The 21383-nt window shown below is 39.2% G+C and overlaps 1 protein-coding gene across 13 annotated transcripts in view; it reads right to left on the bottom strand.

Annotated features, from left to right (window-relative positions):
- Window positions 1-21383, bottom strand: part of WARS2 (tryptophanyl tRNA synthetase 2, mitochondrial) — a 92472-nt gene that overhangs the window by 6933 nt on the left and 64156 nt on the right. For 12 of the 13 annotated variants that reach the window (XR_014052532.1, XR_014052534.1, XR_014052533.1 and 9 more), the window contains 2 exons: window positions 14700-14780; window positions 11141-11226 (listed from right to left, as the gene is read on the bottom strand). Coding sequence is in view for 8 of the 13 variants with exons in the window: in XM_081486142.1 (XP_081342268.1) it covers window positions 11141-11226; window positions 14700-14780 (167 nt within the window). In the remaining 5 variants the exon portion in view is untranslated. The remainder of the gene's footprint in view (window positions 1-11140; window positions 11227-14699; window positions 14781-21383) is intronic. The other variant, XM_081486144.1, reaches the window with a different exon arrangement.

Below are 21383 nucleotides of genomic sequence, written 5' to 3'. Positions count from 1 at the left end.
TATTCAAAAGTTAAAATGGATTAAAACCTTGAATGTATGACCTGGAACCATAAAATTCCCAGAAGAAAACATAGGTGGTGATTTCCTTGACATTGGTCTTAGGGAAATTTATTTTGGATCTGACTCCACAGGGAAGGACAGCAAAAGCAAAAATACACAAATGAGATGGCACCAAACTAACAGGCTTCTGTGTGAATGAATTAAAAGTAAAGTGCTGAAGGTGAGAGACAGCAGCAGGATGAAACCTGGGAGCAGGTATCCTGGTGACTGTTCTTTTTCATGTAATACATCTGCTCAGAGAATGAAAGAGCCAGGCAGGCAATAGGAGAAAATCTATCTAAGGCACAAATATTAACCTAGTTGAGCAACACAAGCATTTGGGCTGGGGCACAGCACACGATTCTGCCCTCCTGCTGAATTCTGAGCAGGGAATTCAACTAGCATCCCAGTAGAGAGATGGCGGACACAAGGGCTTTCAGAGACTTTTGTCTGCTGGCAAACACTATTTGAAAATAGTTTTCTTGTTCTGATAAGGATTTTAAAAACCCAACACATAAAAATGAATTTATGAGGACTTCCCTGGTAGCCCAGTGGTTAAGAATCCGCCTGCCACTGCATGGGACATGGGTTCAATCCCTGATCGGGGCAGATCCCACATGCTGAGGGGCAACTAAGCCTGCACACCACAACTAGAGAACTAGAGAGTAGCCTCCGCTCCCCACAACTAGAGAAAAGTCTGTGTAGTAACAAAAACCCAGCTCAGCGCCCCCCACCCCACCAAAAAAGAAAGAAATCAGTCGATCAAACAAACAAGTGAAAGACCCCAATACAAGGCCTATGAAAAATATCATGGAATGAAGGAACGGGAATGTTACCCTTCAGACCCTGAGCAAGGTCAAACGTTTGAAAATGAACTTTTACAAGAAACAACTGTGTGTGTGTGTGTGTTTTTTTTTAAAAGAAAACTGCTGGGTAACCTCAATAGGATTCAAAAAGGCATGGCTGTTATTACATACGAGCAAGAAATCACAAGAGAAGAAAAACAAACATAGAGTGGTGACAGAAAACAATTAAATGAAGAAAAAGTAAAATGATGAAGGAAACCAAACAGATAATAGAATTGGGAGCAGTAGAAGCAGAATCCTAAGGACAGGATGTATCAGTGACCTAGAAAAGAAACCTGAAGCTCTTCAAGAACTCAGAGCAAGAGGAGAAAGAGAGAAGCATAACATGCAACTAACAGGCTGGAGGGCCATCCTCTGACCTAGAGTATGGTCCTCCTCAGGAAGACATCAGGACCATGTGAACAAAAGAAATAACCTAAAACAGGAGAGATTAATGAATTAAGAACAAAGAAGTAAGCAAACAAAACTGAGTATATTTACTGAAGGAACACAGCAAGTTTCAATTATATAAAAAAAAAACCTGGGACTTCCCTGGTGGTCCAGTGGTTAAGATTCCACATTCCCAATGCAGCAGGCATGGGTTTGGTCCCTGGTCAGAGAAGATCCCACATGCCTGGCCCAGCAAAAAAAAAAAAAAAGGGAAAAAAAATCCTAGAGAATCACACCAAAACACAATCCAGAAAAAATTTTAAATTACAAACTTAAAGAAAAATCCTATAAACCAATAGTTAGAAATAAAGACAGAAAAAAAAGAAATAAGGTTGATAATACAACATTGAAACCATGTTTATAGGGTTGTGAGAAAAAAGTATTAAAAACCTAGCCAAGCTGTGTTTTATATGTGAACTATACTAATAATAATTGAGGACTTCCCAGGTGGCTCAGATGGTAAAGCATCTGCCTACAACGCGGGAGACCCAGGTTCAAGCCCTGGGTCAGGAAGATCCCTTGGAGAAGGAAATGCCAACCCACTCCAGTACCCTTGCCTGGAAAATCCCATGGACAGAGGAGCCTGGTAGGCTACAGTCCATGGGGCCGCAAAGAGTTGGACATGACTGAGCGACTTCACTTTCACTTTCACTTCCATACTAATAATTGGGCTTCCCAGGTGGCTCAGATGGTAAAGAATCTGTCTGCAATGCAAGAGACCCAGGTTCAATCCCTGGTTCAGGAAGATCCCCTGGAGAAGGGAATTGCTACCCACTCCAGTATTCTTGCCTGGAAAATCCCATGGACAGAGGAGCCTGGTGGGCTACAGTCCATGGAGTTGCAAAGAGTTGGACACAGCTCAGCAACTAACACTTTCATAATAATAATAATGATGATGATGATGATAAAGTAACTGATAGCTATTGAACACTTCCTACATGCTACACACTTTGCTAAGCACTTTTAATGCATTCTTATTGTACATAAATAATTTTACAGTGAGGTAAGCTGAACAGAAAGAAATTCTCAGACTGGAAGAAAAATTGTAAAGGACTGGAAAAAAAGTTGAAGTAAATCTATGGACTAAAGAACTCAGAAATGGAGATGCTGAGGTATAAGGACTGGCTAAAAAAGACTAAAAACATAAAGTCTAAATTTTGGTTACAATTTGAAATAGAAAATGATGTAGTCTGAAATCAAGTCATTTATGTAACAACAGTCAATTGAAAATCCCAGGTTAATTTACAAAATCAAAAGCAAGTGTGAGTATAGACTCAGGATCTGCAAGTGTAATGAATAACCCATCTTAACCACACAATATCACAACAACATTTTTTTACTTGAAAAGATTAACGAAAGAGTCAAAAATATATTTTCAAAAAGAGACAAATTGGTATACAAATGGACAATGGTCAGACAATCTATGACCAAAAATCTCTGACCCAAAACCTCTGAAGCAACCAACGAAGGAAGACAAACCAGTCTCTGCAGGAGTGGACCCAGCATGGTCAAGACTTGGTTAATAACTGCCAACATCCCAATTCTTTGTCCAACTTAGGACCAACCAGAGAAAGTCAAATATGTTTCCCAAACCAATCACATAAGGTGTCCCATTTCTAGTTAGTTAGCCTCCAGCTTCCCCTTGGCAACAATCTCTAAACTGAGCATCCCTGAAGACTTCCTTTCCTATAAAGATTCTCTACTGCCCCACTTGCCTGCAGAACACAAGTGATGGTGGCTGAGTCTCTTGCTGTGGTAAGCTCTGAAAGCCTATTTGTTCCCATTTGGGTGGTCTTTGTCTAAAGATGATCACTACTAGAATTAAACCCAGAAAGCACACCTTCCAAATCACTGGAATAGATAAAAGCAAAGAAAACACAATCTCTCTATAGAGCAAAAGGCCCAAAACAAAGAAAACATTAAAATCATTCTAAACAAAATATTTAATGATGTGGAACAACATAAAACAAACAAAAAAAACCCCACTCAGGATGCAAACTTTTTGGAAAATATATATAATGTGCATTCAGATAAAGAAGAGGCCATAGTGGTTAGAGTGGGTACTCTGGTGTTAGGCTGGGGTCAGGTTCTTGCTCTGTCACTCACAAGCTAGGTGTTCCTGGGTGATTTGTTTAAACTAAATCCCTTTTTTTAATTTTTAAAGATGACTAATAATAGTTCCTACTCACAGAGTTGCTTGAGGAATGAGTACAATAATGCATGCAAAGCTCATAGTTGGTGCCTGGTATGTAGTATGCAAACAAGGAATGTTAGCTGCAAAGTCTGGTTTGGAGGAAATGGCACGTGTGTGTGTGTGTCTGTGTGTGTGTCTGTGTGTCTGTGTGCTCAGTCGTGTCCAACTCTTTGCAACCCCATGGACTGTAGCCCACCAGGCTCCTCTTGTCCATGGAATTTTTCCAGGCAAGAATACTGGAGCAGGTTACCATTTCCTACTCCAGGGGATCTTCCTGAACCAGGGATTGAACCTGCATCTCTTGTGTCTCCTGTGTTGGCAGGTGGATTCTTTACTACTAGCACCACCTGGGGGAAATGTACCAATATGTTAAAAAGAATAGAAATAGTAGAAGTGATTTCTCACTTTTTACTGGTTGAATATAGAATGCTTAAATTATATCAGAACATTGAAATGAATTTGTAGAGACTTGACTCTCCTGCTACTGAACTCTATAAAGACAGAAAACAAGATGATGAATCCTGTAAAGTTTATAATTCAAATGTTTAAGGCAGGGAGCTGGATCTATTGAATGTATTGCTCTTGTATCCTACTAGACTCTTCCTCCCTTAACTCTTACTGGTGCCTTGATTTCAGGTCTAAGCTTAAATATCACCTCTTTGGAGAAGTCTTCCCTAACTCTACTCTCCAAAGTTAGCTTCCCTGTTATTCTTTTTCACAATACCTTATTTATTTTCTTTATAGTGTTAATCCTAGTCTAATAATTTTACTTCATTTGTTTGCTTATTTAATTGTATCTTGCTTTCTCTCCTGCTAGCAAATAAACCTTTTGAGACCCTGTCTTGCTTTTCAATCTATTTCCAACACCTAGTGGAGCTGCTTGGTAGGAGGAGCTCAATAAATATTTATTCAATAAATGAATGATCTCATGAGGAAGTAACTATAGTCTATATAGGTTTAAACCAAGAGAAAATTACAATAAAATCCGCTCATGATCAGAATGAGTTAAAATCATAGCTCCATTAGCTACTATTGAGTTACCATAGCCAAGTTTCTCACTGTTCTAAAGCCTCCATTTCCTCTATAAAATGAGGATCATAATGGTGCTGACCTCTTACTGTGGTTTCAAAGATTAGATAAGCTAACCAAGCATAGTCCTTGATAGTAAGAGCTCAATATACACAGGCTATTAGTACAATGTAAATTCATTACTATCTGACAGCATGAAATGATACAAGAATGATAATATTGGGACCTTGATGTGTGGTACATTGTGACTTTTTTTCAAACCAGGACCGTTTTCCTTTTTGATAGCAGACTCATACCACAAACATAAATATCAACACAGAATCCCAGAGACAGCCACAGACCTGGGCAGCAATCCTGATTTGGGTAGAAAACATATTTCAAACTGGCAGTTCAAATATCTGATTAGATAATCCCTAAATACAAATGGTATGATATAGGACTTCTGAGGAGTCTTTTGATTTAAGGAAAATAGGGACAGGATAATGAAGGGAAAGGGAAAACCCAGGGACCATGACAAAGGGTCAGGAAGTCATTTCTCTTCTTCGAAGGTCAGTAGATTTATTTAGGAAATTCTACAAAATCATGTCCAGTGATCTCCTTTCACACAGCCTGGAGCAGAAAGTTACTGACTTGATGAGAAATGAAAATAAAAATCTTCCTTTTATGTTTCCTGCAGTATCCACAACCCTGTACATGCTCCTCTCTGAGGTGTACATGTACTCACCACACCTTCCTAAATTTCTCTTCTGTGACTGGACTTTGGACTCCTGTCTTGTAATTATAGTAAGGCTGACATGCAGAGGTCATCTTGACTGCCCCAAACCAAATTAGCCAACAGGGTAGGTTAAAAAGCAATTACAGTAGCCCATAGGAAATCACAATGGACTGCAACTAACACAGAAAAAACAATTACCATAATCAATACACTTTAAGCACATCAAAATGAATATTTCCACATGTCAAAATGGTTCCAGATTCACAAAGCAACCGAACTAAACAGAAAACACATTTAGTTCTCATAATGACTCTGCATAAGTCTTTGCCTTCTGTCGGATCCTTGCCTCTTTACTAACAATTCTGAGAGGTTTTGCTTTTACAAAAAGGGATTAAAATTTTTTTTTAATTTTTTTCACCTGGACCGATTGCTCCACTTGGCTTTTTCATCTGATTTTAGTTTGTTTGTTTCTAGTCTTTCCTCCCTCTGCTCCTGCTGCTCCTTTCACCTCCTATAATTGATCTTGGCCCTTCCTTCGCATCCATTGAGTTTACACTTTACATTAATTCAGCCTGTCTTTGATTCTGCTCACTTATGGGGCTTATTCTTTTCACATTTTCAGCCTCTCTCCTCACAGTCTTCTTTTCACTTCAAATAATTTAGTGCTGTTCTTTTAAAATTTATACCCTACATAATGATCTCCATATTAATGTCTTCTCTTTTTCCCCATTTTCTTTTTTTTTTTCCATACCCTGACTGTACTTCCTTAGACACAACATAAAACAAAAGTCTTTCATAATTTTGATTGTTATAACTTCTGTCACACAACAATGCGTCTGATCTTCTTTGGTGACTACACCATGTTTCTTTTGCTTAGTTCCTTGTTGCATCTACATTCACTTGGGATCCACCCCACCCCTCAGGCAGAATTAGTGTCCAGATGAATAATCATTGCTCACATGTATCGGCTCACAGAAATGTGTTCCTTTTTTTTTTCCTACTTCTTTGGCTGTGTTTGTGCATTTTCAGCGCTGCTGCCTTTAACCAACCTGGCTGGAATAGCAGTTTGGTGCTGCTTTTCCTTTCATAAAGAATGAAATCACCACCACTGGTTGCCTGTCTGATATACTGTAGTGACTCCTTAATTTAGCAATTATTTATTGAAGATCTATGATGTGCAAGGCCTGGTGTCAGGACTATGTGAGACATGAAGGTTTTAACTTCTAGGGAGTTAAAGCTTTCAAAAGAAGAGAAAACACCGCATGAAGTTATAAATTCTTCTGGCTAGTCCTCCTACAGTATTTCCTATCTCAGTGAATGGCAACACCATCATCAATCCAGCTGTATAAGTCAGAAAGCTGGAGACATCCCTGATGGCTTTTCCTCATACACATCCAATCCATTATGAAGTCTTATCCATCTTACATCCTAGAATCTTTTAAATTTGTCTCTTCTCTTCATCTTCACTGCCAACTTCGTGGTCTAAATAGACTAATGAAAGAGCCTCTTAGTAGCCTACTGACCTTGGCTAAACCCCTACGACTCATCCTTTGTATATTAATCAATTTTCTTTTAAAAGTATAAATCGGATCATTTCACTCTGTTCTTAAAAAGTGCACAAATACCTTCCCCCTGCTTTTAGGAGAGTATACTGAATTGTTTGGGGCTTCCCAGGTGGCTCAGTGGTAAAGAATCTGCCTGCCAATGCACGAGATGAGGGTTCAATCCCTGGGTTGGGAAGATCCCACGGAAAAGGAAGTGGCAACCTACTCCAGTATCCTTGCCTGGGAAATCCCACGGACAGAGGAGCCTGGAAGGCTACAGCCCATGAAGTCACAAAGAGTTCGACATGACTGAGCAACTAACACTTTCACTTCACTTTCTCAAGCTTAAGATGGTCTCAAAACCTCCATTCTTGGGTTCCTTACAGAATTCTACCAAAACACTTATATAAATCTTTCATACACTTATCTGGAAAGCTCCTCTTCCACTGCCTTCCCCCATGTTTGTTCTCCAGCCCCTCATGGGCCACTCATCCTAATGGTGATTTTGACAAAAGAAACATGAAATCTATAACAGCTCTGCACATCAACATATTATGAGAAGCCACATACAGATTTGCTTGTGAGAAAAAGTATGAATTTTTTGGTATATATTTTTGTTTTTTTGTATTTATATTTATAATGTGTATCTTCATAAACATTCTAGTTATCATATTTTTCAAAATTCAGAAATATCTCAAACAAAAAATACCCCAAGTGCTTGAGCTCTGTTGTAGGGAAAACAATGGTAATGGTACAGGCTAAAAATCAGACTTGGTTGAGTTCTGCCTCTGCTACTTATTATCAAGCAATTAGGAGTTTCTAAACTTTGGAAGGAAGCATAGTAAGACAGATGAGAAATGTATGTCAGCAGAGTAAATGTAGTAAACAGAGCTGAGTTTACTGTACTTATCTGCACACTTTGCAGTGGCCCAAAGGACACACATGCCCAGGAAATGGGGGATGTGCATAGTGTGGCAACAGTACTCCTGGGAATAGTCTGAAGGAAGATGGCAGGAGAAAAAAGTTCAAAGGAACAGAGTCTGTGAGCTGGAGCATGTGTGGCTGGTAGCAGGATGTCTGGCCTGAGACCAGACAGGACAGAAACATAGGGTTGTTTCTCTTAAGAAAAGGAGCATACAGTTACTAGCTCCACATCTTTGATCTGATTGTGGCATTACAGGCAGATAGTTTCTAGGCTAAGGTAGGAGACAATCATCTTGAATATAGATAATTAACTTGGATTAAAAAAAATTTATTTATTTTAGCTACCCTGGGTCTTAGTTGTGTCGGGCAAGATCTTCGATCTTCATTGCGACACGCAAGGTCTTTTAGTTGTGGCATGCAAACTCTTGGTTGCGGCATGTGGGAACAAGTTCCCTGACCAGGGATTGAACCCAGGCCCCCTGAATGGAGAGCATCCAGGAAGTACCAGTTCCTAGTTTTATGGAAAAATACTTCCGTTTAACAAATTAATATATCAGAATCCTGACAGGGGTAGGCAAAAATCCACCACTGTAATTTTCCTCTCAGAAAATAGGAAAAATGAAGGAATCTGATGGCATTCTTAGTGTATATTCTAATCACTAAATAGATCAGGAAGTTAAAGAAGGAATATTTATAGTATGGGATTTTTTTTTTTTTTGCTACAGGGGGATAATTGAGGGTGGAAAAGAACTACTAATCCTTAAGTCTTAATCAACTGTGACAGCCTGCTGACGTTGGGCAGAGTGAGACAGACAGAAAGCTATTGGAAAGCTCTTGGTGCTTACCTGCCACATCTGAAATAACTATTGTTTTATGTAAGAAAAGAAGACATTCTCATTTTCACAGTTGGATTGAATTTTGTCGTTTGTACTCTTAAAATCTCTGTATTGAGTATATACTAGGTGATATGAATTTACGCAGAATTTAATAAGCCCCTGAGCTGTGTACCATTAACCCACTTTAGAGATGAAATAAACTACAGGATTTTTATAATTCTGCCAATTATATTTTTGGGCAACTGATGAAAACAAATTCACTATCACTTTGGTATATATGATCTCGTACTGCTCTGGTTATTCACGTGATGATCTTGCCTCCTAACATAATTTATGACTGGCTCCTTAAGGAGGGTGAGCACTGGCCTCAGGAGACCGTGATCACACCCTTAGCCTCCTCTGTCCACTGTCTGGCTCCACAGCTTTGGACAGATTGCTTAGCCAGCTTGGGCCACATTGGTAGAGCAAGGCATTTGGAGAAGAGGCCCTTTAGAGCTCCCTCCCACTCTCTGTTCGATGGTGTTACATAAAGGTCAATCGTTCTTGTTCAAGTTCGGTTTTTCTTTCATAGCCCTGAGTTCAGAGGACTCTCCCACGAGAGCTCTTGAACTGTTAAAGAAATCTGCTGTGCTTGTATGCTTCCAAATCCTGGTGCTGAAAAATCAGCCTCTGTTTCTATGTAGAAGCAGTCCTTGAAAATGGAACTAGACATAAGATTGTGATAGTCAGAGATATCACCCTTAAGCATAGACAAAGGACGTATTTCATTATAATCCTTTAGGAAGGATTTTTCTCATCTTTACAGGTGACAAAATCAAGGTTCTTTGTTGAACCTTTCTAAGTAAATATGCTACTACAGTGGGGAACTATATTATCAGATCCTTCTTAGACTTTCATTTGCTGCTCCTGGAGAAAAATGTTCTAGATTTCCCAGGATAAGTCAAAAGTTACTTATTATAAATAATAAATGCTATCAGGGGCCCAGTATTCAAGTTAAATAGCAAACAGACACATAATCATAACATGAATCAAACTTAAATTTAATGAAATGATGGCAGCTTGTATGTACTAATGGACATTCCTCATATGCAAAGCTGAGCAACTATATTTCTGGCTGTTTCCACCATCATTGCACAAGGGCTCTGGGGTCATGTCACAAGGAACACACACTATCATCTCCATGCTATTATCACATTTACATGCAAAGAATTCCAGTCTTCCCACAGAAGAAGCACTTTTATTGGGGTCAGGGCTTTAGGGGAAAGAAGTAAAAAACACTCATAGAATTTCTCTTTTTCCTCAGAAGCTTTCACTGTAACAATGCTTGGCTATGAGTGCCTGCTGACTGGGAGGCTTTATCTCTAAATGGCCAAATAGGTGTCAAGGGAGGTGATGTGGGGATAGCAGGGAAGAACTGGAAGAGGAATGGGGTCAGAAGCCCTGGCCAGTCCTACAGAGAGTGCAAGGCATTGGCATCCTCTGGTTGTATACTCTTGAGACCTGTAAGTGGCAGCAGTAGCTGATTTATAGATTATGGGTTCAAGAAAAGTGAGGGCACCTTATAGCACGTTGAAAAACTTGCTTTCAGGTCCAATACAGTAGCCACTAGCCACAGGCAGCTCTTTAATCAACTAAAATTAAATAAAAGTTAAAATTCAGTTCCTGTCAACATTTCAAGTGTTAACAGCCACATATGATTAGTGGCTCTGGTCTTAGAGCAGATAGAGAGCATTTCCATAGCTGCAGCAAGTGCTATGAAATAGCATTTCTTAGGAGGCTAGATTATCTGAGAAATCAATATTTAAAACTCCTGAAGTGAAATTATTATTAGGGAAGGCTATATCCCATAGTGGTTAAGAACACAGACTCTGTACCTAAACTTTATAGACTCAAATCCTAGGTCCAGGCCTTGCTATCACCTGGCCCCAGGCAAGTTATTAACTACTCTGTGCTTTAGTTTCTACATCTGTAAAATGAGGATGCTGATGGTACAGATTCTAAAGCCTGTTGTGAGGGTTAAATGGGTTAATGTATGTAAATTACTCATGACTGTTTGCAACCCATAGTAAGTGCTATTTAAATGCTACTTCTTAAAATTATTAGTTTCACATTTAAACATACTTCTATTTGTTGTTGTTCCATCACTCAGTTGTCTCTGACTCTGCGACCCCATGGACTGCAAAACGCCAGGTTTCTCTCTCCTTTACTATTTCCCGGAATTTGCTCAAACTTATGTCCATTGAGTTGGTGAGTTGGTGATGCCACCCGACCATCTCATCCTCTGTCATCCCCTTCTCCTCCTGCCCTCAATCTGTCCCAGCATCAGGCCAAAGTATTGGAGCTTCAGCTTCAGCATCAGTCCTTCCAAAGACTATTCAGGGTTGATTTCGTTTAGGATTGACTGGTTTGATTTAGTATTATTACCGGGGAATAGATGCAAATAGATTCATGTGTCTGACCCTTGCTGTAACCATCCTTCCCCATGAACCAAATCTTTTAGAGCTAGGTGACACTCTCTTGTCAGCATGACTACATTTAGGGCTGGGGTGAACTCTGCTCCTTACTTGTACAGCAGAATGTCAGCTGCCTGGAGCACTGGGTAGGTGAGCAGCCCCACGGTTCCATTCTGCTTCTCCTTGGCAGTCTTTGCCTGTAGGGTGAAAAGAGAGGAGAGAAACAAATCCGACATGAAGCTAATTATAATGCCATATTAAGAAATCTTAAAAGCAAGCAAAGGGTGAGCTGAAGCCACCTGTAACAACATCCTGACTCAGTTCTTTTTAGTAAATCTGGCCGTCTTCTGGCTGGCTTGTCTCCACATTCCAGGCTTAGGCAGGAATAAGGTGAATCCGCTTCCCCACTGTCCCTTGAAATGATCCCGCACTGCCACTATTTCTTTTCCATTTTATTAAAATAAAGGTCTAAGATAGACTCCAAATCAGATAAATTCCAGATTTCACAGGGTAGGTCGGAAAATATCATGAAATTATATTAGTTAACATCACACTGTTTGTGGAAACTTTCCAGAAGTTTCATACTGTGCTATTGAGAAAACTGTAATGTCCCCTTAACATCACATTAAAACAAAACCCTAAAAATCATAGTGTTAAAAAACAATGAAACTAAGAGAAATTTTCATCTTACCAATTCTAATGATCTGTCATGATCTTTAGGTGGGAAAGCAGTGAGAGTAAAGTGATTCCAATGAACAGTACAGGTTGTATAAACCAAAATATTTCCTTAACAGGGAAGCTAATGGAAACACCGGAGGTGATATTAGAAATATTTAACAACTGGTGAGAACTGGATGCTGACTATAAACTACTGGTATGCATACCCTGAATATCAGCCCTAGTGGTACTAACCCCCTTGCTACAGGAAATTTGGCTTTCTGGATAGAGTTGCTTGTTAGCAGGGACTATTGTGTGCAGTTCACTGGTAACTGCTTCCAAGGTCTAGGTATATCATACCTGTAAACTGATAAATGGGGCTTCCCATGAGGCACAGTAGTAAAGAATCTGCTGGCCAATGCAGGAGACGAGAGACATGGGTTCTATCCCTGGGTCAGGAAGATCCCCTGGAGGAGGAAATGGCAACCCACTCCAGTATTCTTGCCTGGAGAATCCCATGGACAGAGAAGCCTGGTGGGCTACAGTCCATGGGGTCGCAAAGAGTTGGACACAACTAAGCATGCACACTAAATTGATATTTTGGTGTGTAAATAAGTTTTATTTGTTTATCTAATATGAATTACTTCCCTTAAATCCAGTGACTCCTGAATGAAATGAACAACTCAATTTATAAACTTACATGATTCCAAGAATCAAGTTCACACATGCCCTCACAACTCGGGCTTCCTAAACCAAAATGCAGACATACATTTTGAGGCTGAATCTGAATACAATAATTTCTCCCTTTAATCGTCTTAATGTTCCATAATTTAGTTGCAGGCTTTTCTGGTTACTTCAAGCAATTTTTGGCTTGTTTTTGTTGCTTAGTCTCTAAGTCATGTCCAACTCTTCTGTGACCCTATGGACTGTCGCCGGCCAGGCTCCTTTGTCCATGGGATTTCCAAGGCAAGAATATTGGAGGAGGTTGCCATTTCCTTCTCCAGAGGACCTTCCCAACCCAGGGATCAAACCCATGTCTCCTGCATTGGCAGGAGGATTCTTTACCACTGAACCACTAGGGAAGCCCAGTTTCTGGCTTACAGCACTACTAGTGCTATAGGCCATTCATAGGAAATTTGAAAGTTGACCATACAATTCCTTCAGTACATCTCTTTATTATAACGTTGATGATAAAGGCCAGTTTGCACTGATTATCAGGTAATTCTAACAAAAATGTAATTTGGAAACAAACAAATGAGAAAAGAACCTAACTTTTAAAAACTGTTACTGTATTAGATTAATAGTCTTTTTATATTAGAATACTAGATATTGAAACTACAAAGGAAGTGGGGAGATGCGGGGAGTTCTAATATTTATTGGATGCCTATTATGGGCCCCAGATGCCTCACACCTGTGTTATCTCATCAGTCCTCCAAATAACCCCGACCTCAGCAGCCCTGATCCTATACTTCTCCCCCACTGTTTTGCCCCTCACTGTCCCAATCAAAACCAAGCTAGGGGGTCTTAGATCTTCCCATAGAACTGGAACCTTGTCCTCTTAAAACTTTTCATACTCTGATTTTTTGTTTAACTGTGCATGCATGCTAAGTCACATCAGTCGTGTACAACTCTGTGCAACACTATGGACTGCAGCCTGCCAGGCTCTTCTCTCCATGGGATTCTCCAGGCAAGAAGACCAGAGTGGATCATCATGCTCTCCTCCTGGGGATCTTCCTGACACAGGGATAGCACCCATGTCTCTTAAGTCTCCTGCATTGGTAGGCAGTTTCTTTACCACTAGTGCCCCCTGGGAATCTGTTCCAGAATAGACTACAAATCTCATGAAAGGTGCTGCATCCATCCATCTTGGTGACTGTGATATCTCCAGCACTTAGTGTGCTATGAGACTAGCAGAAGGCATCACCAGTATTTGTTAATGAAAGAACGACCCTTGAAGGCAGTTTCCAAGCTCTAGGATAAGACTAGCTTTGAAATCCATATTTTTCCCACAAATAAGAAATCACAGACTAGTGGAAGGCTTATTCAGAATGCATTCACTGGCAGCATGTTACCAGGAGATTCTTAGACACTATTTTAAAGTGGGAGCATTTCCCATAAATCAGTTCTTTTAAAAGTATTCTAGTGTTCAGTTTAGCATTACCATATTATGATAAAAAGGGAAAGTCTTGCTGCAAACCAACATATGATAGAGAACATTATCAAATTTTGTTTCTAACTCCTGGCAGGTAATGATTCTACAGCACCACCAGTATGCCTTATTCAGGTATTTCCAGTTTAAAGCTCTGTTTCTCTCTGTAGCGTATGTGAAGCCTTCTGAACAAGCTTTTAAGGAAATCAGTGACCCTGAAAATATGCTAGAAAAAGCTTGATACTAAAATTAGTGTTGATGTCCTGGAGGGCTACATAACTTCAAGTGTGATCCAATTAGAAAATTATATAGGAATACTATGAATTACCCAATTTATATTTCTCAGTTGAACTCTTAGAAAAAGAACAGGCTTAATTTTTTTGTGAGTTTGAACTGTTGCTTAGACTCAATTTGTTTAAATGTGGAATAAAATATGCAATCTCTTCTCCCCACAATGATAACCTTCAGGCCTTAAGTGCCAGTTAATTCTGGTGGAGGCAACCTCAGGGTCTAGTAATCCAGAAATGGTGATTGTTAATTAGAATGTGGCACATTCAAAGTCATTACCAAGTCTATCTAACAGTCACTCAGGACTGACCATGCACAGATAAAATCAAATAATGAATAAGCTGGATATTTTTAACCAGTTTTTCAGTTCCAAAGAATCTTGGAGAATCCTTTTATTTTCTGTTTCACACCCTGAGGCGATGAGGTTAAAGATACTGATCTTGCTAGCCACTAGTGCACAGCAAGCCAGAAAACTCAGGATTCCCAGAGCCTAACACAAAAATAAACAGAGGGGAAAAATAGCTGCAGTGGGGACTGAACTTCTTTCTGTTTATTAATCAGATCCCTGGCATTTACCTTCCACTGGTGTAAATGTTGTAATCGAGGTAATCTGACCATGCAGGTAAGGATCCAACTTAATTGTGTGTGCTCAGACACCTGAAGAAATAAAATAGAACATTAACAAAGGTGGTCAACATCATCTCGCATATAAGGCAAAACTCAATGGACAACAGGTGTTACCTTGACTAAAATATCCCAGATCAGGGTAATTTAAAAAATCAAGGGAGTTAATTCATAATGCATAGAATTTTAGATGCAGAAGACATCTTAAAAACTACCCAATACCATTATTAGTCTAGTATTTCAATCTTCTTCACAACATCCCTAGCCAGCAGCTGACCAGACATTGCTTCAGCATCTTCAGTGAGGGGACTTCATTATGTCCTGAGGAATCTATCTCAGCACAGGGGATCTAGTCAGGATTTTATAATAACTTTGTATGGGGTGTAATCTGTAAAAATATGGAATCACTATGCTGTATACCTGAAACTAATATAATAAGTCAACTATATGTAAAAAAAAACAAAAGCCAAAGAGAAGACACACCCATGCACACACATAAACATGCATACACACTGGTCCAATCCTCTAAATATATGAAAGCAGCTGTAATATCTTACATGTAAATGGCAAAAAAAAAAGGTACTGGACTGAAAATTAAAGATTGAGTCCTTTAGACCAAGAGTAGTTTGAAATTTAGGAGTCAATTTATCATCTGAAAGCATGTTTTTATAGTTTCTATTTTTTCCTTTTTTTTTAAAGAATAGATTTAATCAACAAGAAAATATAACCTTTTCTCAATTTGTTTTTGTTTTAACCAAATTAAATCAAGTCACCAAATCTGGCAACAATTGGGATGATTCTTGGGTTGGGGCCAGGTTCTAACTGGTCACCGAGAATTTAAGGCCTATGCATCCCGTTTCAGGACCCTGGGGATTCCGAGCCCTTCATCCATTGTGGCTTTGTGTGTGTGTGCCCATCTGATTTCCTTAAAAAGCAGAGACTGTTGCCAGCTCTGGAAAGTGGCCCCAAATGTGTTCTTTGTGGGTTTTGCAAATGGAACATAAAGGAATGAAGCTGAATCAGCCCAGGCCTATTTTACTAGCAAGGAATCGCCATCTGGCATAAGATAGTTTCTCGTTTTTTTTTCCCTCAAGTCATGGAGAGGGAAGAGCTGTTTTTCACATGTTTGACAAGGAATCGCTTTTAAAGTTTTGCAAGTTGCTGGGCTGAATCTGTCATCTTTCTTCCAAGAGGCATTTGGGCTTCATTGAGGGCAGTGACTTTGACAGCACTGTCCATGCAAATTGCTAACTGCTGCTGTAAACAAACAGCTATCAGACAGAAACAGGAACCCTGGCTGGGAGCAAGAGGATTATAGTCACTTCCAGTCACCAGCAAAACACGTTCCCACTTGAACTAATAAAATAAGAGCTGTTTTTTGACATGAAAAACTAGGAGGGATTTTTTTTTTCTTCTTTACTGAATTAGGAAAGGAATAAAAACACAGAAAATAACCATGAACATGTGGAAAGAGATAAGATGATCCCTTTCCTTCAACTAGGGCTCAAGAGCTCAGCTTTGGTGATATGCAAACAGCTACCGGGACGTCTCTATCAAGTCAAGTATTTTCCTTGGAGTAGCTTTTTATTTGGATATATGGAATGAGACCTATTGAATATTCTGCAGGGATCTTCCTGGTGTTTCCAAATAATGTGGCATAAAATTAATTCAATTATTCTTATATAGAAAAAAATAAGACTTTTTGGTCAAAGGCAATTAATTTTCATAATTTATCATTAATAAATACATCAGAAGGGTACTATACTTTAGGATTTGGCTCTCTTAATTTATTTATATTCATGGCTACCACTTGGACGTGATCAGATTTCTATCCGGAGAAAGTGAAAATGGTATTAAATATAGTACATTCTGACTTATGTTGTGAAATCACAAACAAAATAAAAATATAATCTGTTTTAGCCACAGAAAAACAAAAGCATGGAACAATAAAGTGGTCTGTTGACCATCCATAAACAAGTCAGCAGTGATTTAAGATTTCTGACCTCTTAATCATAACAAGTAAAGACATATGTATTCTGCAGTTACAGTCATTTTGCCTACCTTGTCCACTGCTGTAAAACAAGAGTCTGGCACACTATAGGTGCTCAATAAATATCTGTTGAATGTATGAACAGTAACAAAGGCTGCAGAAAGAATGGTTAGGACCAAAAAGAATCCATTAGCTTTAGCAACAGACTTGGTAATTCAGCCAAAAGCAGTTTCAGGGGAGTGACTGGGATAAATGCTGAACTATAAAGCCGTGGTTGAAATGTGACTAGGAGGCAGCATATAAAGACAGATGTACAAGCAAAGCATTAAGTAGAGTTCCTTGTGCTACACAGTATGTTATCATTTGTTATTTATTTTGTATATAGTATCAATAGTGTATATGTAAAGCAACTATATGCCAGTAAAAATTAATTTAAAAAAAGAGTAACTAAAAAAAATGTATGGCAAACACCTGTGAAAATATGAAATGTCAAAGTAGTATCCATTAAGTATGGAATGAGGAAAAAAGGAAATATAGCAGAGTTCAAAAGTGCTCTCTCTCTGAGCTTAGGCCATGGTTTCTGAATGCTAGTTCTGCCACTCATTAGCTGGGTAACCCTATATAAATGACTTAACCTCTCTGTGCCTCAGTTTTATCATGTATAAAATGAGATTAACAAAAGTATTCACTTGACAGTGCTTGGTAGAGTATCTAGCATACAGTAAGCACTCAATAAATGATTGCTGTTCTTGTTCAGTCACTAAGTGGTCTCTGACTCTTTGTGACCCCATGGACTGCAGCATGCCAGGCTTTCCTGTTGTATACCATCTCCAGAAGTTTGCTCAAATTCATGTCCATTGGTTCAGTGATGCTATCTAAGCATCTCATCTTCTGCTGCCCTCTTCTCCTTTTGCCTTCAATCTTTCCCATCATCAGAGTCTTTTCCAATGAGTCAGCTTTTTGCATCAGGTGGCCAAAGTATTGGAGCTTCAGTTTCAGCATCAGTCCTTCCAATGAATATTCAGAGTTGAATTCCTTCAGGATTGACTGGTTTGATCTTGCTATCCAAGTGACTCTCAAGAGTCTTCTCTAGCATCACAATTCTAAAGCATCAATTCTTTGGCACTCAGTCTTCTTTATGGCCCAACTCTCACATCCTTACACGACTACTGGAAAAACTACAGCTTTGATTATACAGACATTTGTTAGCAAAGTGATGTCTGCTTTTTAATACACTGTCTAGGTTTGTCATAGCTTTTCTTTCAAGAAGCAAGCATCTTTTAATTTAATGGCTGCAGTCACCATCAACAGTGATTTTGGAGCCCAAGAAAATAAAATATGTCACTGCTTTTACTTTTTCTCCTTCTATTTGCCATGAAATGATGGCACCATATGCCATGATCTTAGTTTTTTGAATGTTGAGTTTCAAACCAGTTTTTTTATTCCCCTCTTTCACCTCATCAAAAGGCTCTTTAGTTCCTCTTCATTTTCTGTCATTAGGGTGGTGTCATCTGCATATCTGAGGTTGTTATTTCTCCCAGCAACCTTGATTCCAGCTTGTGATTCAGTTATTATAATTATAGAAACTTTCAGAAAGAATCTTTTAACTTTTTATGCTGAGATAATTATAGATTTACTTATAGTTGTAAGAAATACTACTACTGAGAGATCCAGTATACCCTTCACTCAGTTTCCCCCAAAGGCAACACCTTGCATAAATACAGTACAATCTCATAGCCAGGAAACAGAATTTGACACAATTCATCCACCCTATTTAGATTTCACCAGTATTACATGTATTCATTGTGTGGGTGTATTTAGTTCAATGCAATTTTATCACATGTATAAGACATTTCTTTTTTAAGGAGGATAGAAACAAAGGTAAGTGGTAGGGATTGAGAACAAAAATTTTGTTTATTTTTTTAATGTGGGATAAACCTACATCTTCCACTGAAACAGGAGGAAGAGAAATAAATACAAATGAGGATCTATCTTGTGGGATAACAGTGGAGAGCAGAAAGTGAGAGAACTTCAACTCTAATGGGTTCCATTATCTCTGAAAACAGAAGACAGGGGGATTACAAACAAATGGGCTAAGAAATATACTCAATGGAATTGCTGGGCTTGATAGGAAGGAAAAAAAATATTCTGAAATAGAGCTGTATAAGACTTGATTCTTTGCTGGTGCTTTTGTGAATGAAAGAGGACAATCATCTTTAAAATACACTCATGAGGAAATACTGATATTCTTCAGGATTGGCTAAAATTTTTTGCCTAAACATTAAAAAAATTTGTATAAAAAATAAACCAGTTGATTGCATCTTTAATTTCCTTTGGTCAGTAAGAATTTTTAATAGGATCTGAAAAGCACTAAACAGAAAGCAAAAATCTTGATAACTGAAACATTAAAATTAATAACATATTTTTATCAAACACCACTATTAAAAAGGGCTTCCTTGGTGGCTCAGATAGTAAAGAATCTGCCTGCAATGCAGGAGACCCGGGTTCGATCACTGGGTTAGGAAGATCCTCTGGAGAAGAAAATGGCAACCCACTCCAGTATTCTTGCCTGGAGAATTCCATGGACAGAGGACCCTGGCAGCCTACAGTCCATGGGGTTGCAAAGAGTCAGACACAACTGAGCAACTAACACTTTCACACTGGGTGCTTTGCTTGGGAATTCTTTCTAGGCAGTAAATCAGAGCCATTGTTTCCCATCTCTCAAGGATCACTCCCTGTCCTTCTTCACCTGATGCCGAAGTCTCCTGAACCATTAAAAGAGGGAAAAAGGGACTTCCCTGGTGGTCCAGTGGTTATGAATCAACCTGTCAATGCAGGGGACGTGGATTCAATCCCTGGATTGGGAAGATCCCACATGCTGGGAAGCAAATAAGTCCGTGCACCGCAACTACTGAAGCCTGGGTACTTAGAGCCAGAGCTCTGCAACAAGAGAAGCCACTGCAGTGAGAAGTCAGCGCGCTGCAACGAAGAGTAGTCCCTACTCGCTGCAACTAGAGAACGCCCACATGCAGCAATGAAGACCCAGCACAGCCAAAAATAAAATAAATAAAAATTATTTTTAAAAAGAGGAAAAAGGCAAGTCACAGAGTGGGAAGAGATGTTTGCAAACAGAATACACTGGTATACAGAATATGTAAAGAATGCCTACAAATTGATAAGAGAAAAGCAGTATAACCTTATGAAAACCGACCAAATGTTCTAAGTGCAAATTAGTGATACCACTACACACTCAGCAGAATGATTGAACTGAAAAACCCCAAGTATGGTCAGGATATTGAGTAAACAGATCTCTTATACTGTGCTGAAGTGAAATGAAAGTCGCTCAGTTGTGTCTGACTCTTTGCAACCCCATGGACTGTATGTAGCCTGCCAGGCTCCTCGGTCCATGGGATTCTCCAGGCAGAATACTGGTGTGGGTTGCCATTCCCTTCTCCAAGGAATCTTCCTGAACCAGGGACTGAAGCCTGGTCTCCTGCATTGCAGGCAGATGCTTTACCATCTGAGTCACCAAGGAAGCCCTCTATACTGTGCTGTGGGAATGTAAACACTGTTCCATTGCCTTTGAATGCTGACTGTATCCACTAATACTCAGCATTCATATAACATATGACCCAGGTATTCCATTTCTATGTATATACCTTAACAGAAATGTTTACATATGTTCACAAAAATATACGTGCAAGACTGTACTGTAATAGCCCCATGTTATAAGTAATCCAAATGTCCACCTACATAGAATGCATATATTGTGGTATACTCACTCAAGGGAATACTACAGCAATGGGCAAGACTAAATTACATTTAACAACGTGAATGAATCTCATAAACATAATGCTGAATGAAAGAAGCCAGATGTAAAAGAGTATGTACTAAATTATATTGAATTTAAAAACAGGTTATCTTGGGAAAGGGTGGTTAGTAAATGGAAAGGGGAATAAAGATCAACACAAGTTACCCATGTAACCTGCACATGGGTGTGTTCAGCTTGTGAAAATAGGCAAAAGGCTTGTAAATCTAACTACACTTGGTCTTGAATAAAATAAAATGAAAACTTTTCTGGTGCTTAGAAAAGGTGGAGGGACTGCTGAAACAGCAGAGTAACAACCTCTGAAAATCTGCTCCTCCATAAAAACAATGAGAACACAAGCAAAAACACAAAGTCAACTTTTATAAAACTCTAGAAAGTTAACCAAAGGCTTGCAATCATCTGAAGAATAATTAAGACTGTTCTTCAGTCTCAGGAAGAACAGAGAGCCTGGTGGCATTTTAACTTGCCTGATCCCCATCAGTCTCTCCCCGTGTCTGTGTGGCCATGAAAACAGCAGCCTATCAGCCAATGGTAGGGAAAGTTGAGGTCTGGCGCTCCTCATAAAGACCCAACCCCAGAGAATCGTCGCTACTCAACCAGACAGCTGCACACTTGGAAAATGGGGAAAAGCCCCTCATTTGCAGGGCTGGCGATTATTTGGCCTGACTTAGAGTTCACTCAGTCAGAAAAGCCCTTTCCTTAGGACATGTTTCAAAAATAATCACCAGCAATGACTTAATATTACTGCTGCCTAAGGGGCTGATACCAGGAGGAGAAAAACAAGATGCTGGCTAAAAAATCTTACGGAGAAAAGCTG

Source organism: Giraffa tippelskirchi, chromosome 5 (genome assembly GCF_054371585.1).
Source record: "Giraffa tippelskirchi isolate mGirTip1 chromosome 5, T2T-mGirTip1v1.2.pri, whole genome shotgun sequence".
Lineage (NCBI taxonomy): Eukaryota > Metazoa > Chordata > Mammalia > Artiodactyla > Giraffidae > Giraffa > Giraffa tippelskirchi.
Note: the sequence above shows the minus strand (reverse complement) of the source record. Positions and strands in the feature narration are given on the sequence as shown.